The sequence below is a fragment of the Lampetra fluviatilis genome, chromosome 17 (assembly GCF_964198595.1).
Source record: "Lampetra fluviatilis chromosome 17, kcLamFluv1.1, whole genome shotgun sequence".
Lineage (NCBI taxonomy): Eukaryota > Metazoa > Chordata > Hyperoartia > Petromyzontiformes > Petromyzontidae > Lampetra > Lampetra fluviatilis.
The window spans coordinates 10,856,248-10,877,846 of NC_136291.1; the positions used below are offsets into that span (position 1 = coordinate 10,856,248).

At 46.8% G+C, this 21,599-nt stretch overlaps 1 protein-coding gene across 1 annotated transcript in view; it reads left to right on the forward strand.

The window, feature by feature from the left end:
• The window catches only part of GALNS (galactosamine (N-acetyl)-6-sulfatase), a 37,886-nt gene extending 17,026 nt beyond the window's left edge, over positions 1-20,860 (forward strand). Inside the window, 7 exon segments of the mRNA XM_078864233.1 lie at positions 1,073-1,130; positions 3,024-3,177; positions 9,309-9,445; positions 11,323-11,425; positions 12,423-12,544; positions 13,669-13,786; positions 15,803-20,860. Of these exon segments, the coding sequence (XP_078720359.1) occupies positions 1,073-1,130; positions 3,024-3,177; positions 9,309-9,445; positions 11,323-11,425; positions 12,423-12,544; positions 13,669-13,786; positions 15,803-15,889 (779 nt within the window). The 3' untranslated portion in view covers positions 15,890-20,860.
• The last annotated feature ends 739 nt before the right edge of the window (positions 20,861-21,599 follow it).

The window sequence follows — 21,599 nt, forward strand, 5'->3', positions numbered from 1 at the left end:
GCCATGCCCTCGCCCGGTTGTTCTCAATCGGGGGGGTACGCGGACCCCTTGGGGTACGTGCAAATAGCCCAGGGGGTACGTGAGGTGATTTATAAGCGTGTGAAATTATATCGGACGTGAGAGTCATCGGTGAATAGTTATGTATGACTCTGCCAATATAAAATAACTACGATAACTTTGAAATGCATATGGTAAACTGAAACGATATAAAACACCTTTCTCAACCCATTGATCGTAAACAATGGTGTCCAAGAGTAGCCAGCGAGCGCAAACACATTTCATCACGCGTGCGGAGCGTCCGCTGACATTTATTTTGTATCCACTTGCAATTAGCAGCAGGTTAGGATACCTCACTAAATGGACAATTGGGTAAAATATTGATAATAGGGTTTTCCCCTTTTTTCTGGCAACAAAACTGAAACCTTTTGGCGTCCTCTGGTCTAGCACCAATTGAGACGAGGCTCAAAAAAAAGCCGTCTCTGGTGTGGACCAATCAGTTTCAAGGACAATACATATATTATCAGTGTGTTTTTGTTTGCATTTTGACCACAAGTATTGTGGTTAATGCACACATGATTCCTTGTAAAAAGGTTTCAGTTTTGTTGCCAGAAAAAATGGGGAAAACCCCTATTATTATATTTTGGTACTGGCAAAGGAGGTCTAATGATGATAAAATATTGATGTCCATTATTCATACATTGATTTCTCAGAACCATGTTGGGTCAGGCAAAGGGGCTGTACTCAGTTGAAACAATATTCAACAAGGGGGGTACAGTATAGTAGCCAAAAGAGGTTGAGAACCACTGCCCAGGCCAAAATGTCTCTTTATCTTTACCATTAAACTTTAGGCCTAAATGAGTATGGTTTTGGTGGTTGGGGTATCACGTGGTCATCATGCGTAGGCGTAACGCACCGGTGGAGCACCACCCACTCATTCGAGCCTCGGTTGCACTCTCAGGACGTGTTGACGGACAGGCTTGATACGAACGAGGGTCCCTAGAAGCGAACCCCAAGTGGAGGTTTTTTTTGTTTCCCAAAGCCTCGCTTGTCCTGGATGTTCCACTTCCGTCAGCTGGGACCGCTCGTCAAGCCCGCGGCGGAGTGCAGTTAGAGAGCTCGCAGGAGAGAGAGTGCGTGGGCTCCGCCCGCTTTAGACTTATCCCGTGTGCAGTTCACCACCCCAGCAAGGTTCTGCATTGGGGGTAGACGTTATAGGTGATACTCGTGGGCAGCAATTCGGTAAACATTAATGGCGTGGCTACACTTCACATGGTGGGTTTATTTGTACGGCCTTTGATGGTCAGGTTGAGACCAATAACTCGCTACACTTGATAACCCAGTTTAGTTACACGAGGCAGCAAAAATTGATTGCGGCATCTTAACGATACTGCCCAGGTGCTCTGACATCGCCATTGAGCCCCAAAACCCACACGGCCACATCCCGCCCACGTCGTCTCGATGGCTGATTGGCTTCGTGTTCTGACATGGCCTTCAGCCCCATAAGCTAACCCATCACTTGTGGATTTTTTTAATTTAAATATGTAATCTGTGGTGAACTATAGTGGTGAAGCGAGTACATTGCCGCATACCTAGGTTTGATTCCCGCCTAGGCTGACATCAGTGGCACGTAGGATCTAAATCTACATTGGGTCTCCACTGGGGCCAATTGAGTCTCACAAATTTTGGATATCCATCGAACAAAGACGGCCACCGTGTCGTGCGCTTTCAGATGCATTCCTGCGGCCGTTGGGAACGCTCTTCCGGTATTAGGAAGCCACTGTAGCTATGCACTTTTAAATCTAGATTGAAAACTCATTTCTTTAGATGTTTTTCCTCCCACCTCCGATGAGCACAGTTGGCCACGTACGGTGCGAAAGAAGTTCAACATGTGTACAGCTAGAGAATGTGCAGTGTGCACCACTTATTCATGCGTAGGCCTGCGGTGTGACCTTCATGCGCGCTGTCCTGGCTGTCTTCTTATACGTGCGCGTGACATTGCATAAACGTATACCGCGTGAGTTGTAGACTTTAAAGTGTGTGTAGACGTGTCATTACGTGTTTGCTTCGCGTGTGTGTCACTTGACAACACCCTGGACACCCTTGCAAACGACATGTTCCATCTTGGGGGATTATCCAGGTAACATATATATTAACAATTATGATAATAGAATACAGTAAAGGCCTGATATAATGCGGCTCATCAGATTCGGATATACATCGCCGGTCAGGTCATGTCCCAGGAAAACACAAAAATAACCGGTGGTGTGCCGTGGAAACGTCCCAGTGGCCGATCCGGCCGCCACCCCCCAACTCCCTCCCTCCCTCTCCATCGGTGGCGGCGCGATACGGCAGGCAGCCGTCACGTCAGCGCCCACCCCTGACCCTCTCAACTCTCTCGTTCCCGCATCCGCAGTCGGGCGAACGGACACGGAGCCACAGACACAGTGACACGTGCAGAGACAAAGATCCCCCATGTAGCATTACCAGGCTGTTGGGGCAAGTGCTGTTAGCGAGCACCTATGAAGGCTGGCACAGTACACGAGGGGGTGGGTGGCCAGCACCACGCCCGACCGCCTTTATCTCCCCAATGCCGATGTTTTTACACACCGCACCAGATACTCATTTGAGGCCGAGTCCACCTAGGGTAGGCCCAGGATTGGTTCAGATAATTGTCACTGGTGTTGGCTGTGAGCTGGAATTGGAACTCGGGTCACCGCACGAACCGCTACGCTACCGCTCCCCGCACATGCATGCAGACACACACAGACATGGAGACATAGACATGTGGAGATGCACACACGCATTTTCCATTATAACGCGGGTTGCCTATAACACAGGTGTTACTCGTGTCCCACCACGCCTGCGTTATATCGGGCTTTTACTGTGCGATCACCCATTGGCGTACGTGAACATCGTCAAAGGAGAGACAAAGGTTGCCTGGCGTGGCGTTGACCACCTCTCGCGTGCCTTGTCGGTCTTGGTAAGGCGTTCACTAATTGCACTTGCTTCTACCGTTTCTTAAGGCTAAGCGTAGGATCTTTATTTGTCGTGTGTGTTTCGTTGCACCTCCCAGCTGGAAGCAATGGGCCCTTCTTGTGTGGCAAGGAGACCACGTTTGAAGGCGGCATGAGGGAGCCAGCCATAGCCTGGTGGCCTGGGCGCATCCACCCAGCTACGGTGAGTCAACGCGTGGGCTGGGCGAAGAGGCTCGCGGAATTGATGACGAAACGGGAACACGAGACTTGGGCCCGATGCTTAATTTGCCGGTGGCAATTTGTCTGTGCGTGATCTGTTGAGGTGGCGGGGTGGCGCAGAGGTTGGAGTGCCGAGTCGGCATTGCCGGGATCCTGGGTTCGAGTCGCGGTTTCATCTGCCTGTGATTTAAAAACCGAGTTCACAGGCGTAATGAGGTCGCCAATGACTGCACACGGAAAGGTCATTAAAAATTTGTCATTTGGATAAATTCCAGCTCTTAAGAATAAAAAAAATCGGTTTGTCATGCGGGAAATAATCTCATAGCAGCGTGTGGAGAAAGAATTAAAAGGATTAAATTTAACAATTCCAACTTAATTAAGTTAATTACATTTCAATAAAATGTAAACGACATTTTCAAATGTAAAAGAGGAGTTCCAGGAGAGGTCCTGTGAAGAACCCCAGGTGCAGCCTGATGCTCCACCCGGCAAGGCTGCTGAACGGACTCTTCATCTTATGAAATGACGTCCTCTTGGCGTAAATTGTAAAATAAATGTGAAACTTTAAATTCAACACGTATCCCTGTTCAATTGAGCATTTTGGCGAGTATTCTCTATCGAAAGTCCTGAGCTCGTGGTGGAGATCCCACATCGCTGTGGCTGGAATCAGTGCATGCACAGTCCAGTTTGACCCCAGGTTTTTGAATTCACAACTTTCTGATCGTGATCAAATCGTGTTGCCAAGAGCGCTATTTGGACAGATCGCGTGAAGCAATAGCTTGTCATTATTTTTAAACAAGTGTGCATTAGCTTCAAGGGTTCACAATTATTTTATTGAATCTTTCATCATCAAAATTGGCAGAGTTGTGTGTGTGTGTATATTCTGTGTGTATAAAAACATATTTCAAAGTGCCTCATTAGCCAGATGACTCTGGTTGCAGTGCTTATGTATGGTCTTAAACCAGTTAACATTAAACAGCCAATGCACACTTCACAAGGCATAGTACTCAATTATTCTGAATTCTAAGACCAAACGCACAAGTGTTCCTTACGAGTCTGTGTATCTTGCCTTATTAAAATTAACATCCAGGATGTATTGGTCTCAAACAGGCCTTGGACAAAGATAAACAAGCCAGCGTTATGTTTAGGCTTCGGCAGCACCTCACCAGAGGTTAAAAACGAATTGTCAACTGTGGATGCATTTTTGCCATTTTTCATAAGTTTTCCCTTGTCCCTTTGGCAAAGTGGATTCGCGGAGATTACTTTGCCTTTGATCGAGGAGTAGCAGCAGCAGCAGCAACGTTTTGGCAGTGACGCTGATAAAAACGAAACCCTTCTCTCCTTGCCATCTGCTCGGGCCTGATAAGAGAATTTATACACTTGGGAGGGGGGTGCTGCAGGTGAAACTCGGGGAGATAGAGGCAAAAACCCCAAGGAGAGTAAAAGATTGCGCTCAAAATATAATGCGTCTGGTAAATGGATGTCTTTTTTTAATATCACATTTTTAAAGCTTAGGCATTATGACAGTGTTACTCAATGCGCTACTCGTGTGTTTCACTGCCGTGCACTCGGCGTGCTCTGTATCAGTGATGTGTGTACATTTGAAAGGTGTCTATTGTGCGAATGAAAATAACGATTCAAGTTAATCGATGACGAGGCCTTGTAGACTTGTGACATTCCACCCCCTTGGCGTTTCAGCAAGGTGTCGCGATTTAGGGTCATTTGATTTAATTTATTATGTTAACCCAGTGTTTTGTAATGCATACGGACATTGTATATCATCCCAATGGTTCTCAACAAACAGGAACTTGGCATGTTTTGCTGTTGGCCCAGCGCTTCCAATGGCAGTGAGCACTGCCCGACGGTCGTGTGAGCAAGGAGACCCTTTGAACTATGAATTCACTTTATAACAAATGTACTCATGTACAAGTACGGCACTTTTGTCATCCACTGCTGGATGAGGGGCCTCCCCACGCTGTGCGGGTTCCTAGGGGTTATTCAATAATATTTCACCATACTCACTGGTCAGTGTGGGTTGGTAAAGGAGGGGGGCCTAGGACTGGTCCAGACGTCATTCACCGCTGATGTTAGCCATGGCAAAAATAATTAGTCAGGTCGTTGGGTTCGTAGCGCGGTGGAGGAACCACTGCAATACTTCTCCCCCTGTCACCTCGAGTGGACGAGTGTTTTCAACAGTGGCCTTCGGAATCAGACAGGGATGAAGAGAAATCTCGGCGTAGGACAAATTATCCCACAATATACCGCATTTGTGAAGGCAGTGTTGATGACAACGGTCTTGGTTTTCCCTGAATAAATTATTTTCTGATTGGTTTGATTGCTTAAGGGCGAGGGAACAAATACATCTATTAATGAGTCATTTAATTGTATTTAATCAGCTCTGCCTTCCAGATGTACTTTAATGTCTGATTAGCACAGCCTCCGTATCCTTGGGCATTTACTAATTTTAGCAAGCCATGGTGAGCTGGCACTCAACTCCGTGTATTTGTTCCCTCGCCCTTAAGCATGATGTGCCAGAGCCGGGAGTAGAAACTCCACATTCCCATGGTGGGGCCAAGGATATCTATAGAGACATCAACTGTTGACTTCCTACAAAGTTGCACTACTCACCTATAACACGTCCCGGATGACCGCTGCAACGTATGATCTTGTGTTTTGATTTAGTGTGCTGATCTTTAAAGGTGCATTTGAAAAATGTTGATACTCCTACTGATGCTCCTGCTGTTGTGGAGTGACTCATACAGCCAGCTATGGCTGCAGGGTTTGGTGGTACATGTTGTTTATGTCGTTTATTGTAACATTTCGGTCACAGTTCCTATGATCACTGTTACATTGCTTATGGCTTTATTTTGGTGATTTCGAAAAGTTTTTTGGTTTGGCCATGTTTGTTGTAGTACGGAGTTTAAATGATGGCTTTAATCTAAGTTGTCTTGTGGTTGTTGTTGTTTGACTTGCATCCCACTGGGATTTTTGCACAGCGTTGGTGTACGGTGCTTTTTTTCTGGAAGAATTTGAAGTTTTTTCCTGGATTTTTCTGTTTACGCATAGTCACTTTAAGATGTTTTTCTTGTTCATGTTTTGTTTTTTGTTTGTTGTGGTTGCACCCGATTCAAGAGCCGAATGAAACACAAATTCTCAGCATATTAAGGCAAATGATCCCAGTCGGCCTGTGTGGCTGCCTTATGTAACACAATGTAACACAATTTTTGTTCCTGGGTAGCAAGGGTTATTTCGTAATTGCTTATACCTGAAAAGTATAGACAATGCTTATTATTCCCAACAAACTTGGCTTTTATGACCAGGACAGGGATATTTTGAAATTTACCTATTTTCAATGAGAAAACGGGCGAATTTGTGTCTTTTCGTTCACATAAAGTCAGAAAATAACAACATATGAATCAAAATTAACATGTATTTATACTAAAGTAATAAAAAAATGACTACAGAAGATTTAGAAGCGAGTAGTTTTTCGAGATTTACGATTATACTGTAAATCACTTTCATGAATCAGCCCCCAAATGTAGTCTCCCATCATGTTCTCGTTATACTGTCCTTGGTAGCGCCATTCAAAGTCCAGTATATCCTGGTGGAAGCACTCGCCTTGCTCCTCCGAGTATGCTCCCATGTTCTTGAATTTATCAAGATGAGCATCAAGGATATGGACTTTGAGGGACATCCTACAGCCCATTGTGCGCCATAGTTCTTCACCAGAGTCTCAACCAGCTCCACGTAGTTTTCGACCTTGTGATTGCCCAGGAAGCCACGAACCACTGCGACAAAGCTGTTCCAAGCTGCTTTCTCCTTACTAGTGAGCTTCTTGGGGAATTCATTGCACTCCAGGATCTTCTTTATCTGTGGTCCGACGAAGACACCGGCTTTGACCTTTGTCTCAGACAGCTTAGCGAAGAAGTCTTGAAGGTACTTGAAGGCTGCCGACTCCTTATCTACAGCCCACGACAAATAGTTTCATAAGGCCCAATTTGATGTGCAGTGGTGGCATCAGCACCTTCTGGGGGTCCACCAGTGGCTCCCACTTGACGTTGTTCCTCCCCACAAAATTCGGTCCGCTGTAGCCAGTCCCGCCTGTGGTAGTGCGCCTTGGTGTCCCTGCTGTCCCAAAGGAAAATATAGCAGGGCAACTTGGTAAAACCGCCTTGTAGACCCATCTGGAATGCCATCATTTTGAAGTCTCCGATGAACTCCCAGCCATACTCATCATATTTCAAGGCATCCAGCAAGGTCTTGATGCTGTTGTAATCCTCTTTGAGGTGCACCGAGTGAGCCAGGGGAAGAGACAGGTACTTGTTATCATTATGGAGCAGCACGGCTTTGAGGCTCCTGGATGAGCTGTCAATGAAGAGGCGCCACTCATTCTGGTTACAGGCAATTCCAATTGCCTCGAACAGACATTGTGGCAGAAGCAGAGCCCATCTTGACGGGTGAAGAAGCTGCAAAAAGGTTGGTCACGCTTCATTTGATCTGCGACTTGCACACTTTAATCCAAGAAGTTCCACTGCTTGAGCCTAGATGTCAAAAGCTCGGCATTGGACTTGGTGAGACCAAGATTTCTGATCAAGTCATTGAGGTATTTTTGGTTGGGGTAGTATGGGTTTCTCTCCTCAGCTCCACCTCTGAAATTGTCATCTGGATCTATAACGTCTTCCTCGCTCTCTGACTTGCTGCTCTCTTAAAGATGGCTGCTCTCTCTCCGGAGGAGTGGGTACGGGGAGCTCTTGGCAGTGTGGCACCGGGGCGATGGATAGGTCATAGCAGGTGCATTCTTGCCAGTCCGACGTTTGGAAGGGTCCACCATGCAGAAGTAGCAGTTGCTTGAGTGGTCAGTGGGTTCCCGCCACGTTCTTGGGATAGCGAACTTCATAGCTCTCTTTTCCCCTCTGTACCATCCTCCAAAAATACATTTATTTCAACCATGACTAATGTATAAGAGGTTCTCGAAACATTTTTTATATATGATATATTTTTTCAATAACATTGAAAATTGTAAAACATTTTTAAATTAAAAACTTTTACAATTTTTTTAATTTTAACAAATTTTCTAACATAAAATTCCAAGCAACAATTGTCCATCTTACCTTCCAGAGTTTTTTTGCATTGCTCTAACCGCAGCCCCACCCACCTCACTAGATTTGGCTTTTTTAGATTTGGCATTGCCCCACTCTTACAACTGAAATGTATTTGTGTTTTATCAAAGTCGAAAAAGAAATTGTCTCTTTACCCCAAATGTCTATCCCCATTGTGCAGAGCATTGCATCAGTGTCGGAGATTGATCTGCTGAAGGAGATACCACAAAACTGCTTCTGAAATTTCTTGATGCGACCTCATAGCCATACTAGGAGGGCACCACCTACTCACTAGACCTGTTATAGAGAGAAATATTCATGACATGACAGTCAAAGGAACGTTTTTAAATGTTAGAGTCGAAATTAACCAATTTTAATGGATAACCAATTTTTATTATAGTTTTTTTTTGTCTCTGCAGTCAATGGGAACCAGTCTAAGACCATGAACTCATTACACTTGAAAACTCAAGTTTAATCACAGGTGGCTAAACCACAGATATGAACCCAGGATCTCAGCACTCTGACCTCTGAGCCACACGGCCATCTCAAAACGCATTCACGTTAACGCTTTTCAATTCCGATGACGTGCGTGTACGTCATCAGTTTTTCTTCAGATTCCATTTTTCTGATGACATTTCATTGCTTCCTATTTCGTCATTGGAAGAGAATCGGAAGAAAAAGGCCATGCGGGAGGGAATGTGGCACAGTTTGGTGCCAGCTATCATAGAGTGTGGTCATGTCACTACAGTTCTCTGTGGTGAGCACAATGTCTTTCAGACAGCGGCGCTATGCCTTTCTAAATAAAATTAGCGTTGAGCGGCTTGTACGTTCCAAGATTTAGCGGTGAACGAGAAATCCACCCAGCAACTTGCAGACATCTCGGAACGGCAAAGGGTTAATGACACGAATGTGGTCGACCGTGCTTGTGTGCATCCAGTCTCACTGCTCGCACGCTTGTGCGAGCCACCGCCGCTCATCATCGTCATCACGGGCTGTTGTGCTGCTTGCTGTGCCGCAGGTGAGCCGGCAGCTGGGCACGGTGATGGACCTATTTGTGACCGGGCTGGCTCTCGCTGGGCTGATGCCACCCTCCGACCGGCAGCTTGATGGCCTGGACCTGAGCCCTGCGCTGTTCAACAACCAGACCATACCCAGGTGATCGTCTCGGCTAGGAGCGGAGAATTGATATCTGCCCGTGGTAATTATCTTGATTGGTTGAGTGGTGTATGTATGTTGAACTTCTTTTGCACCGTAAGTCACCAACCGTGCTAATCGTAGGGACGTGGTGATTGGTGAACACAGGTGAAACCCAGTTTTGAGCAAATTTTGTCAGGGGATGAAATCTGCAAGAGTCTTTAGAAAACGAAAGAGTAAGCTTCATGAGGGTAGAAGGAGGTGGCGTGGGAGGTCGCGGATGGGGCAAGGGCAGTCGAGGTAGGAAAACGCAGGACAGAGCGGCACAATCCTCGACCAAGCACCACCAACAACAACAAACAAATACTAAACAACAGCGATGGGGAGCCCCAGGGGCAGCCAGGGCCAGCAACACCACATACCAGGGCATCCTTGGGTGCCGCGGTCCATTCACCAACGAGTCGCAGAGGAGTCTAGAGGAGTCAGGGTTTGTTGCGACATCGTCGTCTGCCGAGTGTAAATGATGACAACACAGATGTAAGTGACGCGTGCGTAGTCAAGAGTGGGCGTGGCTGCATTGCTCGGGTTGTCCCGTTGGAAAGCAACATGTGTTTGTCACGCGTGTATTGGTTGGTATGAAATTATACTTCATGATATTACATGTTGGTAAACATTTGTGAAATTTAAAACATGAACATTTTTTCTGGCCTGGACTTTTGCAGCTGTTTTAGACTAATTTCAGGGTACTGATTCCAAATCTGATCTCAGAATTGCTCTATCACATCTCATTTGTATGCTATCGGTATACCCCATTTACATTGATTTTACCCGAAATTAACTTTGTCACTTATGATTGCAAGTTGTTGCGAGTCAGTGACTGCTTTAGTGTTAAAATATGGTGCTGTATTTTTAGGATAGTGTGTTTATAATATCATTTTATGTAGATATCCACATTTATTTAATATTTTTCTTCTGCAGTTTTTATTGAAAATGCAATATTTGATATCTCAAAAACCTGATGTGATAGACAAAAACTGATACCAGATTTGGAATCAGCACCCCACAATTACCTTGAAACCGTTGCAATACCTTATGCCAGAAAAAGTGTGTTGACCAGTGTAATCGATCACTCCAGAAATGTAATTCATTTGTCTCGAGCCGGGGTGGCTATACAATTCAATATCTGAAATTACGTGTTATTTGTTTTCCCCTTTTATTCTCGCTTGCTCTGTCTTGTTCAGATTTGTTTTCTCCACTAAACCTCAATTCAATTTAAGCACCCACCCCTTCTCTATATCTAAACCAGCTCAAGCCTCCCGCAAAAAAAAAACAACCTCCCACCCCCCGTGAAAACGGACGCCGCTCCCCTCCACGCAGCTCACTTCTGTTTGCTCCTTCCCGCTGCCTCTCTTCCTCCCCTCTTATAGTCACCTTCTCATTCCCGACTTGTTGGCCCAGTCATTCCTTCTCTCCCCTTCCTCCCCTATCCTGCCCGTCGCCCATTCTTTCTTCCTGCTGCTCATCTTGAGCCGTGCCTCCTTTGTCCATCTTGGGGACTTCCATCCCGGCATTTCTACCTTTTCCCGTTTACCTGGCCCTTTCTAATATTTTGCGTAACTTTCTTTCCAGGCGCAATCGCAAAAGCCACCTGCAACTTTGCGTAGTTTGCCTCTGTCCCTTTCTTTAAGCCACATTTCTCCACCGCTCTGCCCTGCTTTTTATGTATCCACATTACAACCTCGACTGTTCTTTCCTTCCTGTGGTGTTGCCACAGGTAAAAGTGCACGTCAGGGGCCGCACTAAAGGTCACCAGGGGGCAGCCAGTGGCCCGCGTGCCTTGCAATGACGAACACATTGCAACGGCGGCCTCTGTGTGTTTCTGCTGTCGACTGTTGCAGACCCGTGTTCTACTACAGGGGCAACGAGTTGATGGCCGTGCGCTGCGGCGCCTACAAGGCACACCTGTGGACGTGGAGCAATTCCTGGGAGGAATTTAAACAGGTGTTACCCCACCCCCCACCTCGCTCCTCGGGCCCTCCCCCAGTGGAAGGAAGTCAAAAAAGTCACAATCAGCTCTGCCTCATTCCAGTTACGCACGGACGTTTTGCTTGGGCGATCACCGTTGGATCTTTGACTAAATATCCTGGACGTCTGTGAACAAGACCTGTGTAGCTCATTGGATTCTTCCAGTATAAATAAATATGCTGATGGTCTCTAATTCCCTTACACGCGTAATCGAGTTAGAATGTCAAAGCGTCTATCTCTCCTCTCTAATGGGAAGTCGTGTAAGAGTCATCTCTGTTGGCGGCTCTGTGCTCACAGAAAACCTTTTACATTACTATGGCAGGAGCCAGTCTCTCCCTAGTATTGTTGACTTCCCACACAGCAGTGCTCAGTTTGCTAACCCGGGAGAGATTATGGGCTGAGTTGACGCTGAAATGGGATTTGAATTGGTAATCTTATGATTGTGAGCCAAGGGCTTGAACCACAGCATCACCTGATTACACAGATGCCTCCATGCTTGATAGAGCATCTAGCAGGGATGAGTTTCAGATAAAAAATGTCAGATTTCCAGATTCCTAAACATAATTGATATATTTTTTATCTCAGATTTTTGGATCGTTATGTACCAAATTAAATGTGATAATGCAAGGAATGGTGAAATCACTCGGTGCCGCTTTTTGACAGCATAAGCACAGAAGGGACATCATTAAAGTGACGTCACTTAATGCGATTTCACGTTTTCGGGATTTTGTTCGGATTCCGGAAATCGGGAATCCATCCCGAGCGTCAAACAACTCTCAACTGGAGGGGAAGGCGCATGTCCGCGATGCGGCGGGGTTGGTGAGTCACACAGGGCTATGAGTTAACTGTAGGAGACAGTCTAGCAAGTCGGATGTCTATAAGCTATGCATTTGGAGTAGGAGGGTTATCTCTTAATTCTGTCTGTGTATTTCTGTGTGTGTGTGTGCTTGGCTGTCTCTCTCTGTCTCGCTAGGGAGTCAACTTTTGTCCAGGACAACATGTTGACGATGTGACGACGCATAACCAAACGGAGCACACGAGCCTGCCCCTTATCTTCCACCTTGGGCGTGATCCTGGAGAAAAGTATCCAATCAGGTAGCATCATCATCATCATCATCATTTTAAATTTACCCCGCCAACAATTGTCCGTATTGAACCGCATCAGAACAGTACGCAGCAGATTCGGCTGTCTCGTCCTACACTGATGGGCGATTAAGAATAGGTCAGTGAAACTGTGGTCACCAATCTCAAATCATGCACTGCTTAGTATAACTACTGCCCACTTTTCATCATTCGGCTGCGGAATTTCTAATCTTAAACTATTTTAAGCTATAAACTAAACTATTTAAATTTTAGCAGGCAAGTCCCACCGAGCTATGTAGCTCTTTTTCAGAAGCGACCTGGCCACCACAAATGATAGCTCAACAAAGTGGCTTATCGTGTGGAAATTTATAGCGGCCAAACACACTAAACGCACGTTTCTAAATGTGGAGGGAAAAACTGGAGGAGCCAGATAAAAATCAACGTGACCACGGGGAGAACACGCAAACTCCAAATATACAACAGGTGTCAGGGTCGGGATCGAACCCACGACCACCTGTATAGCAGGCGAGGTAGTTAACATCTCGCCACCGTGGCGCCCCACTGCAGTTTGAATGGGTGAGCGTTGGCGCTCGGGAGCTAAGAGTTGGCTGCACTTGATTGCTGGCCACAGCCACACCAGCCCGTCGCGACCCGCCTTGACAGGGTGCTCGCCACCAGCACGCATCACGAGCAGTCTCTGCAGCGAAGAGAGAGGGGGGATTGGGACCTCCTTTGCCAGTATCAAAATATGAGAATAGGTTTTCCCCTTTTTTCTGGCAACAAAACAGTTGTGTTAAGATGTTAAAACACCAAACTGAAACCTTTTACAAGGAATCATGTCTGCATTAACCACAATACTTGTGGTCAGAATGCAAACAAAAAAAACATACTCTGATAATATGTGCATTGTCTTTGAAACAGATTGGTCCACACCAGAGACAGCTTTCTTTCTTTGCATTCTGACCACAAGTATTGTGGTTAATGCAGACATGATTCCTTGTAAAAGGTTTCAGTTTGGTGTTTTAACATCTTAACACAACTGTTTTATTGCCAGAAAAAATGGGAAAACCTATTCTCAGAGAGGGGGACTGTTTTCTCCTGTGCCCTGTAACCTGCCTCTCTCTTAAACTCCGCAGCCCCACAGAGGCAGAGTATCAGGAGGCGCTCGCCACCGTCTCCGAGGCAGTGGAGGAGCACAGGACGAACCTCGTAGCGGGGCAGCCCCAGCTAAACGTGTGCGACGTTGCTGTCATGGTGAGAGAGCCGCTTGCTTGTTAGGTGGGACGCGGCTTTTTCTCCGCAGCGGTTGTGACGGCCTCGGGATCACGGCCCGAGCGGTCGCCCGTCCTGCTCGCTTGTTGCAGAGGTCCGCGGTTGAAACCTTATGGCCACCCTGGTTAACGCCGAGGATGTCCCAGCCGTGAGTGGCGCGTCGCTTGCTTCGCGGTGGGCGTGAAAGACGTTGTGACATTCGCAAAAAAAGTGTCGGGCGAGCGAACCGGCGTTCGTGGTCCAATTTTTTTGACGAATTTTTTAAGTCTCCTGCAAATTACTCAACACAGAGAGGAAGACCTAACAGAGAATGGCTTGACGATGACATAAAGAGGTTGGTGCCAGAAAGATGTGGCACTACCTGAGCATATTGGCACAAGACAGAGAGGAAAGTGGAAACAAATGACGAAACATGCAGTGAACACGTAACGGGTGATCTGCACCCCATGGATTATGACGATTATGACGAATCAACACATAGCAGTCATTGGCCCCAACTGAGAAACTACTGCAGAACTATTTCTGTAAAACAATAGCACCTTCATGGGTAGCATTGCGCAATGAGAATGGCATGAATACCAAACGTACGAACGGTTTCATTTCAGAGAAAATCAAGAATTCTGTACCGTTGACTCTTGATTATCTGAGGACAGATTGTCCAGGTTTTGGTTTAACGGTGCTCATGTGCGCCTGTCATGCCTGCGCTCATTCTCCCAGGAGCTGCCCCTCGTTGCGGGCCAGTGACTTGGTTGTCACGTGATGGCAAATGTCAGCAAGTAAACCGATTATTGTTAAAAGCAATAAAAATACAGCATCGCATTCTGAGCATTCACTCCCAATGTTCACCCCAATTTACATATCTAAATAACAAATATATTTGTGTAACTAAATGCACACGTGTTTTGGATGAGCTGTATTTTTGTTTTGTCAAGCCATTCTTTCTCCTTACCCCAATTACTCCAGATAATTGAGTTAGCTCAATAGTTTTTTTTTAAACAAAGCGTTGCCATACCTAGAGAAAGCCACTGGGTGCTGCCCTCTCACCACGCAGTTGCAAGATAATCATGCCCCTTCACCCACCACTGAGCGCGTCCCCATCGTTGTGTGTTTGAGCACTTTCGCCACACAGGGGCGCCCTTTTTTAGACGCACCGGACTTGCGGTCCAGATGGAGGCCCAACTCAATGTCATCATCTCCCGGCACGGCAGCTGAACCAATTGTGCAAGTTTCCTAATTCTGCCTCCCCAATTGCCTCTGTCCTTCCAGCAGTAGAAATGGGTCCACTACAGTGTGACGTGTGGCGTGGTAAAATGTGGTCACGTTTGTTGAGCTATGTCCACCTCTTCCAACGTGTCCGGTCAACATAGACGTAAACCAAAGACTCTGTAGAGGTCCCTGTGGTGGAAGTTTTGTTCCGCCAGCAGTGTCGTGAGCACGCGTTTGCAGGGACGCACCGTACCTCTTGGCATCAACCACCACTCTCTTGTGTTTCCATCCCAGCAGCCTGCAATCAGTCCCTGGAATTGGAGCCACACCACCATTGGGCAGTGGTTTCTGAATTTAGCTTTCGGGATTTCTCCACATTACCTCAGCCTAAAATGTGTACCTGCGTGTGTGTCTGTGTGCTTTTGTGTGTTTACATGTGCGCGTGTGTGTGCGGAGCGGTAGTGTAGCGGTTACCGCTCTGCGCTACAAATCTGTGGACCCGAGTTCGATTCCCACCCACGGCCAACACCAGTGACGATCTTCTCTCTGAACCGGTCCTGGGCCTCCCCTAGGCCGACTCGGCCTCAAGTTATAACCTGGTGCAGTGTGTATACATCGCCACTAGGCAGACAAAGGGAGTCGGGCATGGTGCTGGCCACCCACCCCCCCACCCCCCCCCTCGTGTGCCGTGCCAGCACCTCGCAGATGCTACTCGCTAACAGCACTTGCCTCGACAGTCTGTTTAGGCTACAACGGGGGATCTTTGTGTTTTTGTGCGCACGTGTGTCACAGAATTGGGCACCTCCCGGATGCGAGCTGCTGAAGAAGTGCCTGAAAGCCCCGCAGAGCAGCCCACAGAAGTGCGAGTGGCCTCACTAGGACATCTCCGACGCTGGCACCTCAAGGCCTTGGTGCAATAGAAGGCTGTTCGTGTGATCTTCGCAGGGTTCATATATACAGAATTGGCATTTCAACCGGTGGTCTTTACTCGTACAGGGTGGAGAGCCTATTGGGATGATTAGTCTCTTGCACAAGGGTGACCTGGGATGAATCAGGCTGTAATTAAAGTGTGTGTTTGGAGATAGCTGGGTGGTTTCCATGGTTGGAGCACTAATCTGGCCCTGCAGAGTTCCTGGGTTAGATTCCAGACATCTATCCTCGTTTCATAAACAGCTGTCCTGATTCGTTCCAACTCACTTTGCACAATCCTGTATATTCAGTCTTGGGTTTTACATTTCTTTCTTTCACGTTCTTCGGTTTTCCTGGTCTTAACATTGTTCTTGCATTCGAGATCCCAAATTTGAATATCTCGACAAAATCCCCCTTGAAAGGCTTTCTCTGGGCAACCTCCCCTCCAAACAAAAACACTGTGAACGTCGTCCGCGCACTCTCCAATATTCTGAGCCATCAGGAAGCGTAGTCGTGGTCATTTCCCATTGCCTTCCCCCCAACCAGAGTTTTGCAGGTGACACCATTACCGCATTCAGTTGTCCATCGTACCCAGGATGCATTCTCCCAGGTCGGCCCCTTTAACGCTGGCAGCAGCAAGAACACCTCCTGGCCTGGGCGTGCCTGGAGCCTCTTGATTTGGTCGCTTCAGGGTTCGCGACAGGCGGTCACGACCTCCGTAGGCGACTCGGGGGGGGGGGGGGCGGCCCTCGCAAGCAGCCTCCTACTTGGACCGTTGCCTGCCTCCCACGACCAGACCCAGTACTGTAAATTAACTCTCTCTTCCTAATGTTTATAGACTACATTCCTACGCGTCCTTTGCTGCGGGTCACCAAAGTCATTGAACTATCTTTGGCCTATGCCTGTGCAGCTGCGCGCTAGTGGCGTTATTTTCGAGTGTCTTCCAAACATAGGGACACGTTCGCTCAGCTCCTGGTTTCCCATGCGCCGCTCTGCTGGCATTCCATTCTGAACTGTACAGTTATATTACTGTTGGTGGCATGCCATGTATCTCTGCATTCGTAACCGCTGTGTGTTCGAAACGCTTTTCAGTCGTTCATTCTGTGTGCGCTGGAGGTTTTTTTCCGTACAATCCTGGAGGGCTGGATGGCCTCTGTGTGTGTGTGTGGTCATGCGTGTGTTTGGGGAACACTTCACGTGGCCTCAAAGTGCACATGGCCTGGCACAAGCGTCGTGGTGACGTCACCGCCACTTAGTGGCGAATGGCGGTTGTTGTTGTTTGAGGAACGTGGGCGCAGTGGTTTGTGCTACAAATGCGGTGGTGTGATTTCCATTCCACAGCAAACATGTGTGGTGTTATCAGAACTAACTATGGCTATCACTCATTCCCCATTAATTCAATCCATCATCAATCACTGTCATCAATTTCGTTTCCACTGAATTCACGAATCGCAGATTCGCCCATTGCTTCCTCCCATCTATTTAATTCACCTCATCTCCACCATTACATTCATATGTACCATTCTTAACTCTCTGTAAAGTTCATTGGTTAAGGCGCTATATGAATTACTTTAGGATAAGTATAGGTCTCCCCCTAGGTAAATTCAAAGACTCAAAACGAGTAACTGCTTCATGTGGACATGTGAGCACCGGGGAAACAAAGGCGACATGGCGTGTGTTGTGTTGGCCACATCTCTTACCCTCTTGCGCCATGTAGGTCTCTCCCCCCCCCCACGTTTTCTAGCCATGTATTCCACATTGTGTTTTTGGCATCACGTCATGAAACAAAGAATCCATTGAGAAACCTCACTGCGTGTGTCAGATAAGGCGCATGGAAGAGATTTTCCACAGGGCTTCTGAAAGGGCACACTTTCCCACAAAGCTCTGCTATGAGATTGTAGCATGAAAGTAAAACAGAATTGTAGTTCTAAGAGATTGAATTTAGTCAAATCTGAAGTGCAAAAATAAAACTATTGGTCGGTTTTTGTGTAGTCATTGGTAACTGGGCTGATATCAATTTTCTAGACTTCAAGAACTCGGTTTGATCATTTGAGCGACTGCCCAGATTTGAACGGTGCCAGCTCACCGCTTGACCTCTGAGCCGCCGCTGACACCATGTAGGTCTTAATAGTTGCTCTTCAAGACTACTTGCTCCCAACAGTCCATGAAGGCAAAGCCGGTGGTCTTTGTATTGGTATAGGTGAATTGCGTGCGTTCTGAGAACGGTGCATGGTGTATTGGTCCGTGTGCTGCGTTACAGTCCTGGCAAGCAAAGTTCAATTCCTAACCATGTTCAAATAGTGGTAAATGGTGTATATGAGCATCAGTTGGGCTTGCTCTAAGGAGGCCTCAACGTAAAAAGAGTAGTGCCTGGCTTCATGGTTTTGTCAACATGTGCATACTTGGTTCTGAACTCGGCACCCCACACGACCAGTCTGAATACGTGTTTACAAATATAATTTGCCTTCAACAATCAATCCAGCTAAATTGAGAAATATTGGTGTGTGTGTGCGTGTTTTTGTCTGGATAGAGCATATAGAAACATTTTAAATCGGCATGCACTCTATGTTTTCTCACTTGACTTACGTTTGCTTGACCACAACTGTCCAAGTTATTCTAGGAATTTTTGGACAGTGCTCCATATGCTGGCATGAGTGTGTGACTTCCTGAGAGCTTAGTGTGCGTGTCTGTGTGTGTGTGGGTCTGTGTCTATGCAGTGTGGGAGTGGGGCGTAGGAACTAGCACACTCCACTACGATCCCGACGGCCTGGGTTTTTGCACTGCGTCAGTGGAACTTGGCATGTGAAGAACCTGTTCCATGCCTCTTGCTAGGTCAGCTCAGCCTTAAGTTAACACTTGGTGCAGCGGTTTAATAGAGACATCAATATTGGAGAGACAAAGGCTCTTGCCCATGGTTTGGCCCCACCAATCCCTCGTGTGTTGTGCCACTCTTGGTCGTTGATTGACCAACATCCATTGTGAGTAATACCTGGACCTGACCTGGCACCCCTTGACCAACCCTCAAAGACCAAAATGGTGAACTTGGGCCCAAATTCATCTGACCAATGCGACACAGGGAAGCCATCATTCAGTAGTGGATTGACAGTATTGCAACAGCCTCATTATCCTCCCACGGTCATGCTCTCCCATGCCGTGGTTGCTTCTCTGCTGTCTGTCGGAGTTTCAAAGAGCCATGGGCCACTACAAACTAAGTTAAATGAGGACACATTCAGGATGCCCGGGATTCTTGGTTATATCGCTTTGACTCGCAGGTAGAATGTTGCAATTTTAATTTCTTGTTGCGGATCAACTCGGGCCATCATCTCGCTGAGGTCAAAAGAATTGTGCCACCTTGAGGACAGTCAACTAAGGTAATTTATCAAGAGTCCTAAGCAGCAGGGCTAAATATCAGTCGCTCCTGTCTGGTTGTATCCATGTCATGCATTACATGTGAATAACATTTGTTATATTCAATGAGACCCATTTATGAAAGTGCAGGGACGATTATGCCGATGATGAAAACAAAGTATCAGCTCAAAACAAGGATATAACTTCAGTAATGGCTTCCACGCATACACACACAGGCACACATGTGTGTTTTCTCTTGATGGCTCTCACAGATGCGAGTTTTTCCCTTTAGAGAAAAAAAGACCTGGCAATGCACTGGGGGTCAAGGCAAGAAGCATGAGGGAGGAGCAAAACAGAATGCCGTTCTAAACAGAAGGGAATGACTTAGTGTGCGGACCAATGGTCTGGCCCATAAGGTCCAAGCCACAAAACATGCTTTTTAGGCAGAACACCAAGTTTTTTTTTCCCCTCCTAATTTTTTTCCCAATAGTACCTCATGCCTCATTTCCACGACAAGTTTAAAATGCGCCAGATCTTTCCTGTGCTGAAGCCATAAACGATGGCCTTTCACTTTGAAAGTGGGCGCCCTGGCTCCGTGCGCTTGACCCATCCATGCCCCCGGGTACACACTTTGCCAGTTGTGGCAAGGTTATAAAAAAGCGTGGGTCGACAGGTAACAGTCATAAATTCAGTGGCTCCATGTTTCTGTTAAGAGTAGCTTGACTTACAATCCCCTAACGCAGTAATGTCAACGTGGATGCACTTGTAATCCAACAGCCGTTTATCTCATAAAACATCAAGTATGAACAACAGGAATCAAGAACTCCGTGGGACAACGATTTCGCGTGAAACCTCTCTATGCTTGACAGCAAATCAACACTCCAGTTTTGCACACCTCACTCCTCTGCTGTGAGTTCACACAAGACAGTGACGCAACTTTCATTGTATCTGTAACAACGACGTAGTTGCTACCTAGACAGCCATATTTGCAGTCGTGGAAAGGATTTTTGGGCATCCTAAAGATGAGCAGGAAACCCAATGGCCCTCTTCCTGTGAATAGGGGAAGCCCTCTTTTAAGTCCTTTCGCATGGCCTGACGGCTCCTGATGACGCTCTCGGCAGTCACCACCTCTCTTTCAGACTCTCGTTAATTGGCTTCTGCTCCACATAGTGCAGCTGTGACAATGTCCCAAATAGTTGATCGGAATAAAATATTCTCACGTAGAGACAGTGCGTGTGTGGAGACTGCGGGTGCAGGGACAGTGCGTGGCCTAGCGGTCACGAGTAGGTATTACAGGGGTTGATATTAATAGAGGCCGAGTTGTTACAAGGGGGTGGTCATCTGGGAAGTTCGGGAACGGGTCAGGGAGTTCCGAGAATGGGGGTGTGGCTGGGGGCGGAGTGAGGGCCACGCTGGGGGATAAAAGGAGGTGAGAGGCAAGGTTCGGGGCTGCCGTTGGATCGGGGTCGACTGTCTTCGCGTCGTCGCTGTCTGCGCGTCGTCATCACTTGCGTGCCATCTCTGGCCCAAGTTATCTGCGTGTCATCTCTGGATAAGTTATCTGCATGAAGCACCCTAAATAAGAAATAAAGCAACCCTATACAGTTCGTGTTGTCCGAGAGTCATTACACTTGTACAGAGCCCAATTACACCTATCAACATTCCTCTTCCCACAATATTAAGCCGACTACTTTTTCCAATTACATCCTCATACTATCTGTTGGGAATTACTTCCAGATAAAATCAACATCTTAACACATGAACATAACTTTTCCCTAATAAATTATTCACCCAATGTAGGCATCTTTTGGTGTAATATTTTAAACCATAATCAACATTTCGTTGCAATATAAGAGCACGGCACAGTTTCCCACATTATATGCATTCTTTGTGCAATAACACTTTTCATATTATAATTACTGTATTAAATTAAACTACTTACGCCTGTCCTCATGGCCCAAATATCAAAAGGATTCTTCTTTGAGAAAATACCTCGCGTCTCTCCTCCACACGGCTTCGTCACGCAATATCGGCCGTACCACTTCTGTGCCCTTCGTGAGGGGTGTGTTATAGGTTGAACCATTCCCGTGTTCTAGGTGAGGGGTGAGTTATCGATCTGACCATTATATGTTCATACGTGAGGGGTGTCTTATGGGTAGATCCATACCCATGTTCTAAGTGAGGGGTGTTTTATTGGTGAACGTAATCCCCTGTTAAACACTCATATTGACGTAATATTTACAATAACTTTTACATGAATTCCCATTTCGCCACAATGATAGACAACAGCAGATTGCATCATTGCTCATTCTGTTAACCGATTAACATTTGT